At 31.8% G+C, this 14,796-nt stretch overlaps 3 protein-coding genes across 5 annotated transcripts; 1 reads left to right on the forward strand and 2 right to left on the reverse strand.

Moving 5' to 3' along the window:
- The first annotated feature begins 825 nt into the window (after nt 1-825).
- On the forward strand, nt 826-3,898 carry LOC105146007 (solute carrier family 35 member E2A). The gene is made up of 5 exons (XM_011055989.2): nt 826-1,495; nt 2,315-2,566; nt 2,675-2,861; nt 2,927-3,130; nt 3,209-3,898. The coding sequence occupies exons 1-5, from the start codon at nt 1,225-1,227 to the stop codon at nt 3,402-3,404; spliced, it is 1,110 nt and encodes a 369-aa protein (XP_011054291.1). The 5' UTR covers nt 826-1,224; the 3' UTR covers nt 3,405-3,898.
- Nucleotides 3,688-7,585, reverse strand: Cth (Cystathionine gamma-lyase). 2 transcript variants are annotated; one of them, XM_011055986.2, is made up of 8 exons: nt 7,431-7,585; nt 6,449-6,609; nt 5,240-5,527; nt 4,974-5,105; nt 4,755-4,890; nt 4,533-4,685; nt 4,227-4,392; nt 3,688-4,168 (listed from the first exon to the last, which is right to left on the reverse strand). In XM_011055986.2, the coding sequence occupies exons 2-8, from the start codon at nt 6,584-6,586 to the stop codon at nt 4,024-4,026; spliced, it is 1,158 nt and encodes a 385-aa protein (XP_011054288.1). In that variant the 5' UTR covers nt 6,587-6,609; nt 7,431-7,585; the 3' UTR covers nt 3,688-4,023. The 2 variants fall into 2 exon arrangements, with proteins under 2 accessions (XP_011054288.1, XP_011054289.1); XM_011055987.2 differs by lacking the exons at nt 6,449-6,609; nt 7,431-7,585 and adding an exon at nt 6,071-6,430.
- Nucleotides 7,586-8,534: 949 nt separating this feature from the next.
- On the reverse strand, nt 8,535-14,034 carry LOC105146009 (cystathionine gamma-lyase). 2 transcript variants are annotated; one of them, XM_011055990.2, is made up of 8 exons: nt 13,890-14,034; nt 12,242-12,382; nt 10,090-10,377; nt 9,847-9,978; nt 9,631-9,766; nt 9,405-9,557; nt 9,106-9,271; nt 8,535-9,041 (listed from the first exon to the last, which is right to left on the reverse strand). In XM_011055990.2, exons 2-8 carry the CDS (start codon nt 12,377-12,379, stop codon nt 8,897-8,899), a joined length of 1,158 nt encoding a protein of 385 aa, XP_011054292.1. In that variant the 5' UTR covers nt 12,380-12,382; nt 13,890-14,034; the 3' UTR covers nt 8,535-8,896. The 2 variants fall into 2 exon arrangements, with proteins under 2 accessions (XP_011054292.1, XP_087266232.1); XM_087410106.1 differs by lacking the exon at nt 13,890-14,034 and having other exon boundaries at nt 12,242-12,398.
- Nucleotides 14,035-14,796: the final 762 nt, after the last annotated feature.

Below are 14,796 nucleotides of genomic sequence, written 5' to 3' on the forward strand. Positions count from 1 at the left end.
TATTAGCTCATTCATTATATATTTTTGCTCTTTTCCAAACAACGATAACCCCAGCAAACGAGAATGGATTGAAATGAATTGAAATGAATTCAGATTTTCGGAAATATTGATTCACGAATGTCAAAATGAATGCTTTTCAATCCTGAATGCATTTTTATCCATTTATAAGAATTGCATGGAGCATATCTTTATGTCTTTCAATCTAAAATAATGTTAGTTTTTTCTGTACATTGTGAATACTATTCAATTCAAAATTTTGAATAGGAAATGCAGTTTTTCAATCCAATTGCATCCAATTAAATCCAATTAAATCCAAAAATTCGCTATCTAAAGCATTCGGATAGAAAAAAATTTCAATCCATTTTAATCCATTCTCGTTTGCTGGGTCTAGAACTATAGACTTTTAGTACTGACAGTAAATTTTGGAACATAGCCTACTCATTGTCATGAGCCTTAAATCATAGAAAATTAATCAATCACAGACGAATACGAGAGGAATAACCATGATTGTTCAATTTTCTACGACTTAAGATCCTAGCTGCGATTAATTTGGACATTCACGCGCTTTAAGCGTTTGTAATCATCATTCTGTCTTTATCGTTCATATCGTTCATTAGATATAAAATAAGAATGGAATTACTGAAAAGCGCTGAAAGCGACCGCAGCCCCTATGATTGCTACGATTTCTATTACAGATCCCACATTAGAAATAAAATTTGTAAGCCTTAAATATGAATGTTTTTTATTTTTCGAATATTAAATTAGTATCAGTACGCGAGTGATGCGAGTCTCAAATAAGGACGCATCTGTGTGTATGAGGATCACATGCGTGCGAGGGGGCGAATACTCGCACATATGCGCGCACCATGCGATTATTATGCGGGCATTTTGTTATGTGGGTATGTTCTGTGTCTCGAGAAGTGTGGATACTTGTGAAAAGAAGAATAAAACATAAACAAAGAAAGAAGAGACGATTGTCATGCGAAAACGGGGACAACGGCGAATACCGGTCGACCGTAACCGGTTCGACCGATCATTGATGTTGAAAAACCGTGGCGCGATCTGATTAGCGTGAATATCGACCTAACCTAACCTAATTCACGGAGCGCCAAGGGCGGAAAAAGTTTCTTCAAGCGGCGTGAAAAATGTGATTTCTCACGTCTCGCAATCCGCGGCGAGTCTCGCGTTCATGCGAGGATTGTAGAGGAAGGAAGCGGACGAGAGATGGAGAACTATTCCGTACGTATCAATCCGCAGGCCGCCCGTGGAGATGTTGCCGACGAGTCGCCTGCATTCCATGACGCCCAACCGAAGCAACACGCGGATCATGTCAGAAAACGAGAGGACGTGATCGTTCTAACGAGTGACACAAAGGGCGGTTTGTTCAATTCCAGAGCTCTCCTCTTTCTCACTCTGTGGTATGTCTTTAGTGGATGTACACTGTTTCTAAACAAATACATACTGTCTTACATGGAGGGTGATCCCACGATATTGGGTAAGCAAACGATTATTTTTAAGCCTTATCTATTATTTAAAAGCAATGTCATTGAATACAGCTATTTCTGTGTAAAAATGTAAAGTTCATAATGAGTCATCAGAGGATGCCTTCCACTTAATAATACAAGTATCAGCACAAATATCTTTCTGTTTTTGTTATTCATGGAATATAAAGAAAGATGGAACATTTGTACGGACTTGTGTTATTAAACTAAACTAAGATTTAGCAACATATTTATTTTGGGTGCTTTCCATCCAGTGATAAGTCGACACAAAAGTATTCTATCACTTGTTCTGTTCTTTTTAGCTAAACTTCTTATATAGTTCATCTCTTTTTTTCTCTTCAATGTTAAAAGAAAAAGAAAAGCTGAATCATGCAAGAAGTTTAGTTAAAAAGAATAAGCCTAATAAATGTTAAGAAAGAAATGTTTACATTTAAATGGAAAGCACCTTTGTGTAACTTTTTGTATTTATTGATTTTCTTTTTATCACAGTAAGATTATTCCTGTAAATCTAAAAAAGTATAATCTAGTCGAAAAAACTTCCAACAATTACAAAATAAACATTTTGTTAAATGCAACTATTCTAACACAGTGAATTATTTCAGCTTTGTTTAACATTGATAAATAATGATACTGAAATGATTCACTGTGTCAACTGTGTCTTCCTAGAAAATTCCATAGTCTCTTATCAGTATGATATTAATATTAAAGCATTAATATTAAATATCTGATATGTCATTAGTGCTTTACATTATAGCTTTTCTTTTACATTTTATATACAATATTTTTTTATAAATACTTATTTTGAATCGCAGGTGCTTGTCAAATGTTAATGACTGCAATTTGTGGATTGATACAAATGTACTTTCCCTGTGGTATGTACAAAGCCAGTCCAAGGTTGATGAGACCTCCAGGATTTTACAAGCATATGACACTTGTAGGCTGCACAAGGTTCGCCACGGTAGTGTTAGGTCTAGTATCATTAAATTATGTAGCTGTAAGTTTCACAGAAACTATAAAAAGTAGCGCACCTCTTTTCACCGTCCTCATCAGCAGGTATTTATTAGGTGAGTGTTTTTAGTGTATTTTTATATCTAATATAATTTATGATAATTCAGCTTTTGATAATTAGTTGAGCAATTAGAACTTTTTATATCGACTGATTATATTTTTAGGGGAACATACAGGATTATATGTAAATCTATCTTTAATACCTGTAATGGGTGGATTGGCACTATGTTCCATCAATGAAATTAGTTTCGATCTTAGAGGATTCATCGCTGCTATGGCCACAAATGTAACAGAATGTTTACAAAATGTTTACTCGAAAATGTTGATCAGCGGTGACAATTTTAAATATACGTAGGTAATTTAATTCGAGTGTGCGTAATATTGTAAAATGGAGAAAGAATGTTCTATTTTTGTAGGCCAGCGGAATTACAATTTTATACCAGTTTAGCGTCAATTGTGGTACAAATACCGGTATCGATACTATTAGTCGATTTACCTACGCTGGAGCATTCCTTGAGTTTTAAATTATTCGCGGCATTCCTTCTTAACGGAGTATTCTTCCATTTCCAAAGTATTACCGCTTATGTACTTATGGACTATATCAGTCCCGTAACACACAGGTATGTAATAGTCTTTTGAACATGTAATCAAACTGCATTCTCCGCTTGATTCTAAAGTACATTATATTGATGTTGTAGTGTTGCTAATACTGCAAAGAGAGCTTTCCTAATATGGCTCTCCGTTCTATTATTTAACAATCCTGTGACGGGATTATCGGCCCTCGGCACTTCCTCAGTTATAGTAGGAGTATTGCTGTACAATCGAGCTCAGGAATACGACAGGATGAATAGAACAAAGAGAATACGATACTCATCGAAGATCAATTTGCAATAGAACAATTTTCCAGTCTACGATTTTATGTGTATGGGAAGAGAAATATGTGTGTCACCGCACCGAATGTATTGCATTGGAATTAGGAGTACAAATGATATCCATTTTCTTATACAGCAGTATTTTGTTCAGTGAAAACGCAAAGATAATATTTTAAAATTAAGACGAAGGACAATCAATAAAAATTATTGTTTTTTGACTTTAATAATTTCTAGTGAATTTTTGTGATATATTAAGAGCAATTAGTTTGATCTCGTTTGTAATATAAATCATTAATAACTAAATATCACTATGAAATATAATTTATTTTGTTTGTAAATTTATTGCACATTTGAAATGTCTGACAGGTATGATAAACCAAGAGAAATCGGAACGAATGAACTATATGTTAAAAAGTGTCTGATTACTGTATTATACAAGTGTTCCTAATGTAAATGTGAGAATTGTGGAATGTATAAAAGAATTTTATAAAAATAAAATTTCTTTATATCTACTGATATCGCTGGCAATATTGTATGAAGATTTACGACAATGTAGAGATTTTATATTATTTGTAAGACAATTAGTACATATTAGAATACCTGCTATTACTTTTACGGTTATCTGATTACATTTCGTTAATTCATTGACAAGCCTCCAATGCTTGTTTGAGATCGGCTATAAGATCTTCTTCGGTTTCAAGGCCAACAGATAATCGAATCAATTGATCAGTTATGCCTAACTTTGCTCGCATATCTTCCGGCACGGACGCGTGCGTCATTACGGACCTAAATGAGAAGAACAGATTAAAAATGTTTTTTAATACATATTTCTCGATATACTTACGGTAATTCGGCTAGCGATTCGTAACCGCCTAAGGATTCAGCTAAAGTGAAAACCTTCAATGCTTGCAAAAAGCGCTTAGAATCGCCTTTCAGGTAGAAAGAAACCATGCCGCTGTGTCCTGTTTGTTGTTTATGTGCAAGTTCATGTTGCGGATGCGACGTGAAAACTGCAATGTAACAACACGTATTTTATCTTAAATGTAAACATTTTATCGTCATATTGATTATTCAGATTATTAATTTTATACATGCTTCTACTTTAGAAACATACAAGGTAAAAAGAACAAAAAATTGTACGGTTACGTACGTGGATGAATCACTTTCTCAACGTTAGGATGAGAATCGAGAAATGTGGCTACAGCTAAACCATTTTTCATATGTCTCTGCATTCTTAGTTCGAGCGTTTTCAAGCTACGATTGACCAAGGCACAGTCAAATGGCGATGGAACAATTCCCATGGCTAAATGGCATCGCAAAAGAAAATGTTACATAAAATCTTCAAATGTGCAAAAAGCTCTTGTTGATTTACCGTTTTGATTGAATTTCAATCTCTCTCCGAGATCATCTCGACGCGTTATAGCGGCACCCATAATGACATCCGAATGACCATTCATATACTTTGTCAATGAATACATCACTATATCAGCACCAAGGTCAAGAGATTTCTATTTTACAAGCATAATATATTAGTTTTTGTCACATTCATCGATTGAATACAATTTTTGTATTCGAATTTATGTCAACTTACTTGAAAATAACATGTCAAAAATGTATTATCAACAACTAGTATAATGTCTGGACGAGATTTCAAATTCTCAGCAACAGCCTTTATATCTATTAGTTTCATTAAAGGATTTGTCGGCGTCTCTAGCCATATCATCTACAATAGAACAAATTATAATGCAGAAAATACTAATATGATACTAAAAAACATAAAATTTAAAATACAAAATATTAAATTTTAATATAATACAAAGTGTAAATAACAGTAATATTTTTAGTTTTTTTATTTACCTTTGTATTTGGCTGTATGGCATCTAAAACATTTTGTACATCAGTCATGTCAACGAAAGTATATCTTATACCTTGTTTGCTACTACATTTTTGAATGTAACGATTGGTACCACCATAAAGATCATCTCCGACAATCATATGATCTCCTGTTTCCAATAAACCTACAATAACAGTAAGAGTACCTAATCCAGAAGAGAAGCAAAAGGCATGTTTGCCATTCTCTAAAGCAGCTAAGCACATCTCCAGAACATTACGTGTAGGATTGCCACTTCTGCCATATACATATTCCTACATATGAAATGAAACAATTAAAGTTAAAATGCCATTGTACAAGATTGTTGATTTTTTGCAATAATACTCAAATATGTTCAAATTCACTTGGATAACAAACATTATCAATAACATGTAAAACACTTACAAATACTATTTTTAATTAAAAAGTACTTAAAAATATTTTTAAATTATATTCAAAAGAATAAAGCTTTTACGTATTCTTTCTAAAGGAATTCTTTCTGCAAGTGAAGATAAGATAAACAGATGCAATCGAATTGTTATTTGACCTCCGCGAATTGTTATTCGACATTTGAGCCGTAGATTGAAATTATAGAATTGGAAAATTATTTAATAATTCACAAAAATATTATTTTGTCAAACACGAAGATGCAGTCTAGATCGTACTTGCTGCTCCTTTATTTGTATTATTCACATAAGTGATTTAATATATTGCTTGTTTATTTGTTTCTCAATTTAATAAAAAAAGGCCAATATTTTTTAAAATTATAAATGCTAATATGCAGAAATATATATTTGCTCCGAGCACATTCAACTCACATTTTTCTTGTTAAATCGCATTTATTTAGCTATTAAATTTCCAAGTCATTCCTTTTTCTATCTACTTATCTGTTTCTCATCTGTTTCATTCACCCATTTTTCAGTTGCTTCATATTATCTATTTATCTGTTTCTTATTTGTTTCATTTTCGTGTTATTTATTTATTTCAATTTTTCGACAGAAAATAATATAAATTGATTTATAAAAAAAATATTCTATTTTCATAGCTTGTATGTAACTTTAACTTTATTAATAGCTACAGAAACTTAATGCAATTTTTGCTAGGTACAATTGACATTAATTGATTGAGTAACAAGGAGTAATTATTAGGAGTTATATATGGATGATCTTGATGTGAGTCAGACGTTTAGTACTTACTCTGGGTGGCGCTGGACTATCTTGCTTAAAAGTAGTCGACATCACCATAGGTGGTACAACCGAGTAATGATTCCACTGATCAGGATCTTGCCCGGCATGGATAGCTGTCGTTGCGAAACCTTTTTCTTTTGAAGTCATTGTTTATTCAATAAAAAAATGTTCTGCGAATATTAATTAAAAATATTATTTATTATTAATATGCTGTAATTAATAGAAATATTGTTTGAAACTCCTGTTTAGGAGACCCCGTTCATATCACTTTGACTAATATGAACATATTCAGGAATCCCTAAACAGGAATTTTATCTATATCGTTGAACGATTTTTTTTTTAATGATATATTTATTAGTAACATTAATATAATAATAACATTTGGCGCGCGTAATTTTAATTTTCATCGCAGATTTATTGCGTTTTATTTTTTTTGTAAACTTTTTATTCTAAACGCAAATTAAATTGTTACTGTGCGTGTTGTTCAGTTCTTCATTCAACATAAAAATACTAATTAAAATTAACGTAATTCTAACACAATCTATACTGAACAGTACGCACGATAACAACTTGCGACTTAAGAGATAACACATTTATGTGACATAAAAAGTGAGACGCAATAAATCTTCGATAAAAATTAAAATTGTCAAATGCAAATTAGGAGATAAAATTTTGTCTTGTTATTTATATGTTAAGAAAAGAAAAAGAAGTATTCTTTTTTTTTTTAAAGATCGAACGCTCTGAAGCATTCTGAAAAGCTCTGAATAACGTTTGTGGAATTTAAATTTGCGAGGGCATTTTGTTTGAGATTCTTCTCAGCTACACTTTCTGCACTCGTCTAATTCGCACGTTTCCCCGGCCCCATAGCAAAAAATGTAGTTGATTAAAGAGACTGTATTCTTGGCAGTGAATAATTCAAGTGATGAAAAAGCCTTATCAGGTGCCGAATTAATGAGAATTTACTTGAAGGTCACTAGCGAAATTCACTCACTTTAATATCGATACCGCTGAATATCTGCCGAAAGTGAAGTCAACTGAAGTAACCTGGCCGGCGACGAGCTACTTAAATAACTTGCAACGTTGTCAGTTGCATGGCCGATAAAGGAGAAAAAGGACAAAATACTTTAGTGGGGGAGTTGGTCTGTTCACGTTCGCATTTTTCGCATTGAACACCTTCTTTTTTTCTCTTGAACCCTCGAATATATTTATTTCATTTTAACATATTTTCAACATATTTATCTTATTTTAAGTATAAAATTTTTTAAGGTTTCATGCTCTCTCTCTCTCTCTCTCTCTCTCTCTCTCTCTCTCTCTCTCTCTCTCTCTCTCTCTCTCTCTCTCTCTCTCTCTCTCTCTCTGCCTCTTTTGCTGCCGCGACATTTTATTTTCTCGCTATGAATACTCTGTCACAAATTTTTTGTTACGATTATACTGCTAATATATATTAAAAATTACATGTTCGAACGCTCAATAAACGCTTTATCTATCTTATCTTTCTCTTTGTCTCTCTCTTTCTCTCTTTCTCTCTTTCTCTCTTTTTCTCTTTCTCTAGAATTTTGAACAGACTTTACTGCCTGATACGACATCTGAGTTGCGGATTTGGTCGCTTAGACGCTTTAAGCGCTTGTAATCATCATTCTGTCTTTATTGTTCATTAGACGTAAAATAAGAATAGAAATACTGAAAAGCGCTGAAAGCGTCCAAATCGATCACATCCTTGATGTAACGATATCGCGTTACTAATATGAAGATAATATAGTAGGAATGTATATGCGTATCGATACACACGATGTATTGTTACGCAAAAAAAAAAAAAAATTTTAAAATATGTCATATATTGTCTTTAAAAAGCGATTTCTTTATAGCGACTTTCTCGAAATCTTTCTCTAATCGATATTTTCACAAAAAATCGTTTTTTCTTGTAATAATATACTTATATTTTTACCATATCGATACAAGAAAAGAAATAAAGAATATATACAGGGTGTCCTGAATATACGGTCCCACTCGTCTCGAGCAGGTAGAGTGGACTAAATTGAGTAGAAAAATCCTCTACCATTTTGTAATGCTCACAATAATTAAATTTATCTAGTCCTTTATTGTTGTAATTTTTTTTATTTCTGAACTTGAAAATACATTTATTTGCATATTCTGAAATGCCTAACAGTTATGATCAACCAAAAGGAATCGGGACGAGTGATTATATGTGTGTTAAAAAGTATATCTTGATTGCTACATTATACAAGTGTTCCTAATGTAAATGTATAAAAAAAGAACCGTAAAATGTATAAAAGAATTTTATAAAAATAAAATTTCTCTATAGCTACTAATAGCGACGGTCTATAAAGATTTGATAATGTATGGAGGTTTGATATTATTTGTAAGATAATTAATACAAATTATATAGGACATCGACTATTGAATTACTTTTCCGGCTATCTGATTACATTTGTTAATTTATTGACAAGCGTCCAATGCTTGTTTGAGGTCGGCTATGAGATCGTCTTCGGTTTCAAGACCAACAGCTAATCGAATTAATTGATCAGTTATGCCTAACTTTGCTCGCAAATCTTCTGGCAGGGACTCGTGCGATATTAAAATTCTAAAATGAGACAAATTGATTGAAATTAGATTTTTAAATATACACATTTCTCGAATATACTTACGGCAATTCGACTAGCGATTCTGGACCGCCTAAGGATCCACCTAAAATGAAAACTTTCAATGCTAGCAAAAAGCGCTTAGAATCGCCTTTCAGATAGAAAGAAACCATTCCACTGTGCCCTGTTTGTTGTGTAAGCGCAAGCTGATGTTGCGGATGTGACGAGAGAACTGCAACGTAACAATATGTGTATTTTATTGTAAACGCTTTATCGTCATATTAATTATTCAGACATTAGTTAAATATGCTTCTTTTTTAAAAAAGTACAGAATAAGGAGAATAAAAAATTATACGGTTACGTACGTGGATGAATCACTTTCTCAACGTTAGGATGAGAATCGAGAAACATGGCTACAGCTAAACCATTTTTCATGTGTTTCTCCATTCTTAGTTCGAGCGTTTTCAAACTACGATTGACTAAAGCACAGTCAAATGGTGATGGAACAATTCCCATGACTAAATTGAAGAAGAAATTGTTTATATATAAAGTGTTTAAATACATGGCCCAGAAAAGCTCTTGTTAATTTACCAATTTGATTGAACCGCAATTTCTGCGCGAGATCATCCCGGCGCGTTACAGCGGCACCCATAATCACATCCGTATGGCCATTCACATACTTTGTCAATGAATACATCACTATATCGGCACCAAGATCAAGAGGTTTCTGTATGAAAAACATAATATTGTTGCAGTTACTTTCAACATTGACCTCATACGATTGAATGTAATTTTTCTCAAACTTACTTGAAAATAACTTGTCAAAAATGTATTATCGATGACTAGTATAATGTCTGGACGAGATTTCAGACTTTCAGCAACAGCCTTTATATCTGTTAGTTTCATCAAAGGATTTGTCGGCGTCTCTAGCCATATCATCTACAATAGAACAAATTATAATGTAGAAAATACCGATGTGATATAAAAAACATAACATTTAAAATACAAAATATTAAAACACAAAATATTCTAACACACTTTTTTATTTACCTTTGTATTTGGCTGTATGGCATCTATAACGTTTTGTATATCAATCGTATCAACGAAGGTATGTGTTATGCCCTGTCGGCTACTGCATTTTCGGATGTGATTGTTGGTTCCACCGTACAGCTCATCTCCGACAATCAAATGATCTCCTGCCTTCAATAAACCTGTAATAGCAGTAAGAGTACCTAATCCAGAAGAGAAACAAAAGGCGTGTTTGCCTTTCTCTAAAGCAGCCAAGCATGTCTCCAGAACGTTACGCGTGGGATTACCGCTTCTGCCATATAAATATTCCTACATTAGAAATGAAACAATTAAAATTCAAACGCCTTTATACAAGATTATTGATTTTTTGCAATCATATTCTAACATGTTCAAATTCACTTAGATATTGCAAAAATATTGTAGCATTATATTTTAAAAATAGCAGATATTTTAACACGCAAGTACTGTTTTTTAATCAGAAAGTACTTAAAAAGTATTTTTAATTTATATTCAAAAGAATAAAACTTTTACGTATTTTTTTCTAAAAGATTCTGTGCAGTGAAGATAAGATAAACAGATGTAATCGAATTGTTATTTGACCTTCGCAAATTGTTATTTGACTTATGCGAATTGTTATTCGACTTTTGAACTGTAGATTTAAATTTCAGAATTGGGAAATTATTTAATAATTTACATAAAAATATTATTAGTCATCAAGATGCAGTGTAGACTGTATTTGTGTACTGTTCTTTACTTATTTGTATTATTCACATAAGTGTAATGTATTATTTCTTGTTTATTTGATCCTCAGGTTTATAACAGGTGGGTCCCTTATTCGCATCGTTCCCAGCTTTACAATCAGCTGAATGTCGCTTCAGTGACTATGGCTGCAATGAGGACACGATGGGTCCATATTTCTAGAGATGCACCGGGTATCCTTTTTTATTATTTCGATCGGATAGCCGGATGTCATTAATATTCGGGAATATACTCGGATATCATTAATATCCGATTGAAATTTGATACCATTAAATTGTTGATTTTTTTCTTATATAAATGTTTTAGAAATAAGCAAGAATGCATATTCATGATATTATAATATCATTCATTGTTGCAAAATTATAGTCTTTTTCTGTATAGGCCTTTTTTTTTAGAAAACACTCCCTCGGAATTCGATCGGATATCCGGAAAATGTCAGATATCCGAGATATCCGATATCTGATAATTTTACGATCCGCATCCCTAATAATTTCTTTTATGTAATCCCGGATCCTCATCAGTCAATAACGTTTTGACACCGAACGCTTATTGATAAAAAACAGATGATGAGGGTAAATTTTACTGCCTGAGTAAAATCATCCTGACGAAGTTGTTTCAGTAGTGAGAAAAGGGGGTAGGCTGGTATTACATTTGTCGTACGATAAAGCATTTCAAGCTATAGATTAGCTACAAGAAAGAGAAGTTGTCGCGGATTTCTCTATTTTATAGCTATAAGTCACTCAATAAATTTGAAATCTCTTTGTCGTACGACAAATATTAAAAATCGACGAGCTGTTTCCGCGTGAAAGTCAGGTTAATAAAGAAAAAGATCAATATTTCCCAAAATTATACTAAATGCCGCTTATAATGTACAGAAATATATACTTGATTCGATAACAGCACGCTTAGCTCGCAATTTGTTTGTTAAGTCGCTTATAGCCATTAAATTTCCAAGTCATTCCTTTTCTTTTTTATTTGTCTATTTCTTATCTATTTCTTATCTATTTCCTTGTTTTTATTTACTTGTCTTTCATTTGCTTCGTTTATCTGTTTGTCTTATTTATCTGTTTATTTCATTTTTCTTATTTATTCATTTTAATCTTTCGACAGATAAATATAAATTGATTTACAAAAAAATATTTTCATAGCTTACGTGTAACTTTAACTTTATTAATAGCTACAAAAGCTTAATACAATTTTTGCTTGGTACAATTGACATTAATTGACTGAATAACAAGGAGTAATTGTTAGGAGCTATGTGTCGATGAATTTTGATGAGCCAGACGTTTTCCACACAGAACAAGTTATTATGATATTAAAATGTCAAAATGATCATTAAAAGTCATTTTTCAATTATTTCGGATTCATTTTACGTTAATGTGACTTGTTATTCTACTTGGATTAGTATACTTACTCCAATCGGCGCTGGATCATCCTGTTTAAAAATAGTTGACATTACCAAAGGTGGTACAACCGAGCAATGATTCCATTGATCAGGATCTTGCCCAGCATGAATAGCTATCGTCGCGAAACCTTTTTCCGTTGACGTCATCGTCTATTTAGTAAAAAAAATGTTCTACGTATATTGATTAAAAATATAATTTATTATTAATCTGCTGCAATTAATAGAAATATTGTTTAATTAAACTCTTGTTTAAGGAATCCTGTTCATATCACTTTGATCTGGAGATTTTTTGATGTACAGGTTCTCCTAAACAGGAGTTTTATTTATATCATTGATTTAAATATCAAATATATATTAACAGACTTACAATCTTGAAAATAAAAATAAAAAATAAATTTAAGGCTAATTCGAGTCAAGGCCGATGAAGGTGCCAGAAATTAAATTCCAAAGATTAATTTCCGTAGTATTTAATCTTTTTTATTAAACGTTTCGACTGTCTTTATAGCCATCATCAGTAATCACGTTTCTTAAATAATAATCATTGATGCTTCCGTCAAAAGTGAATCAGCAAAATTTTAATCAATTGAAATTAGTTAGCGTCCGTTAGACGCTTCTGACTATCTGAGCAATATAGTTGAAATTTTCATTATTAATATGGATAATAAATTTGAAAATTGTTTAAACATTAAATAAAGAAGATTAAACATTATGGAAATTATAATCTTTGGAATGGAATTTAATCTCTGCCACCTTCACCTTGACTCGAATTAGCCTTGAATTTATTATTTATTTTTATTAATATTGTTGAACGATTTTTTTAATTAATATATATTTATTAGTAGCAATAATATAATAGCAACGTTTGGCATGCGTAATTTTAATTTTTCAATTTCCATTAAAGATTTATTGTGTCTTATTTTTTATGTTGCTTTTTAAGTCATTTTAAATGCAAGTTAAATTGTTATCGTACGTGTTGTTCGACCTTTCATCCACGGAGTAAATGTATGAAATAGACTACTTAATTAAAATTTACGTAATTCTAACAGAAAGAATTATAATTCTAACACAGTAATTCTATTTATACTGAACGTGCACGATAACAACTTGCAACTCAAGAGATAACACATTTACGTGACATAAAGAGAGATATTATATATATGCGATAAATTTTCGATAATAATTAAAAAATTAAAATTGCTAAATTCAAATTAAGAAACTAAATCTTGTCTCGTTATTTATACGTTAAGAAAGAGAAGTATTCTTTTTTTTTTTTAGAGATCGGAACGATCTGGAGCGTTGAGAAATGCTCTGAAGAGCGTTCGTAGAATTTAAATTTAGTTGCGAGAGCATTCTGAGGTGTTTTTTCGTTATCCAACCAGAAGCTATCATAGCTAAGACTATCGTCTTCAGAAATCAAAATACGAAGATAGTTTTAGTAGTTATTTCTGGTTGCATAACGAAAAAACGCCACTTTAAGATTCTCCTCAGTTACATTTTTTGCACTCGTCTAGTTCGGATGTTTCTGGCCCTATGGCAAAAAATGTAGCTAATTAAAGGGACTGTATTCTTGGCAGTGAATAATTCGAATGATAAAATAGCTTTACCAGATTCGAATTAACGAGAATCTACTTGAGAGTCACTAGCAAAATTCACTCACTTAATATCGATACCGTTGAATATCTGCTGAAACTGATGTCGACTGAAGTAATCTGACCGATGACAAGCTACTTAAAGATCTTATAATTACGGTGACAGATAAAGGAGAAAAAGGACAAAGTCTTTTGCACTGTGGTGGGACGTTGATCTGGTCACGTTGTTTGCACATTTTGCATTCAGCATCTTCGCTTTCCTTCTTTTCGCTTGAATACATATTTATCTCATTTTAAGTGTAAAAATTTTTCAAGGGATTTCAAACAAAGATTTTGAACAGACCTGTACTATGGTATAACATCAGATACATCGCGATATAAACTAACACGAAATAGGAATGTGCAATACGTGTACCGATACACACGATGATATGTTTGTTACGCAAAAAAAAAATTTTTTTTACAAAAATATTGGTTATAAGTCGCTTTTAAAAAGGCGATTTCTAACTGACATTTTAAGAAAAATTCTTTCTCGTAACAATATATTTTTATCATATCGATCGAAAAAAAAATAGAGAATAAATTGAAATCGATATCATGTTAGAAATGTGCGATACGAGAAAATGCGTATCGCACATTCATAACATGAAGTATCGATTTTAATTTTTTTCTAATTTGTATTTAGGATATATATGTATAATGCATACGTATGTACATTTATAGTATGATTATTAATGTATATTTTCCTACTATATTATATTACTATATTGCATATACGTATATAACATAATAGGTATGTTTTATGTTTTTATAAATATACATTAAAATGTATATTAATACTATAAATAAATATTCGTTGTGTATTATTATATATAATTATAAATATTCGTTCACTCCTATTCCCATTATATCAAAAACTAATAAAGATTCTAAAAATTGCAATTTCGACTTTCAGGAATTTTCAAAATATCAGGA

The sequence above is a fragment of the Acromyrmex echinatior genome, chromosome 1 (assembly GCF_024713525.1).
Source record: "Acromyrmex echinatior isolate Ae372 chromosome 1, ASM2471352v2, whole genome shotgun sequence".
Classification (NCBI taxonomy): Eukaryota; Metazoa; Arthropoda; class Insecta; order Hymenoptera; family Formicidae; genus Acromyrmex; species Acromyrmex echinatior.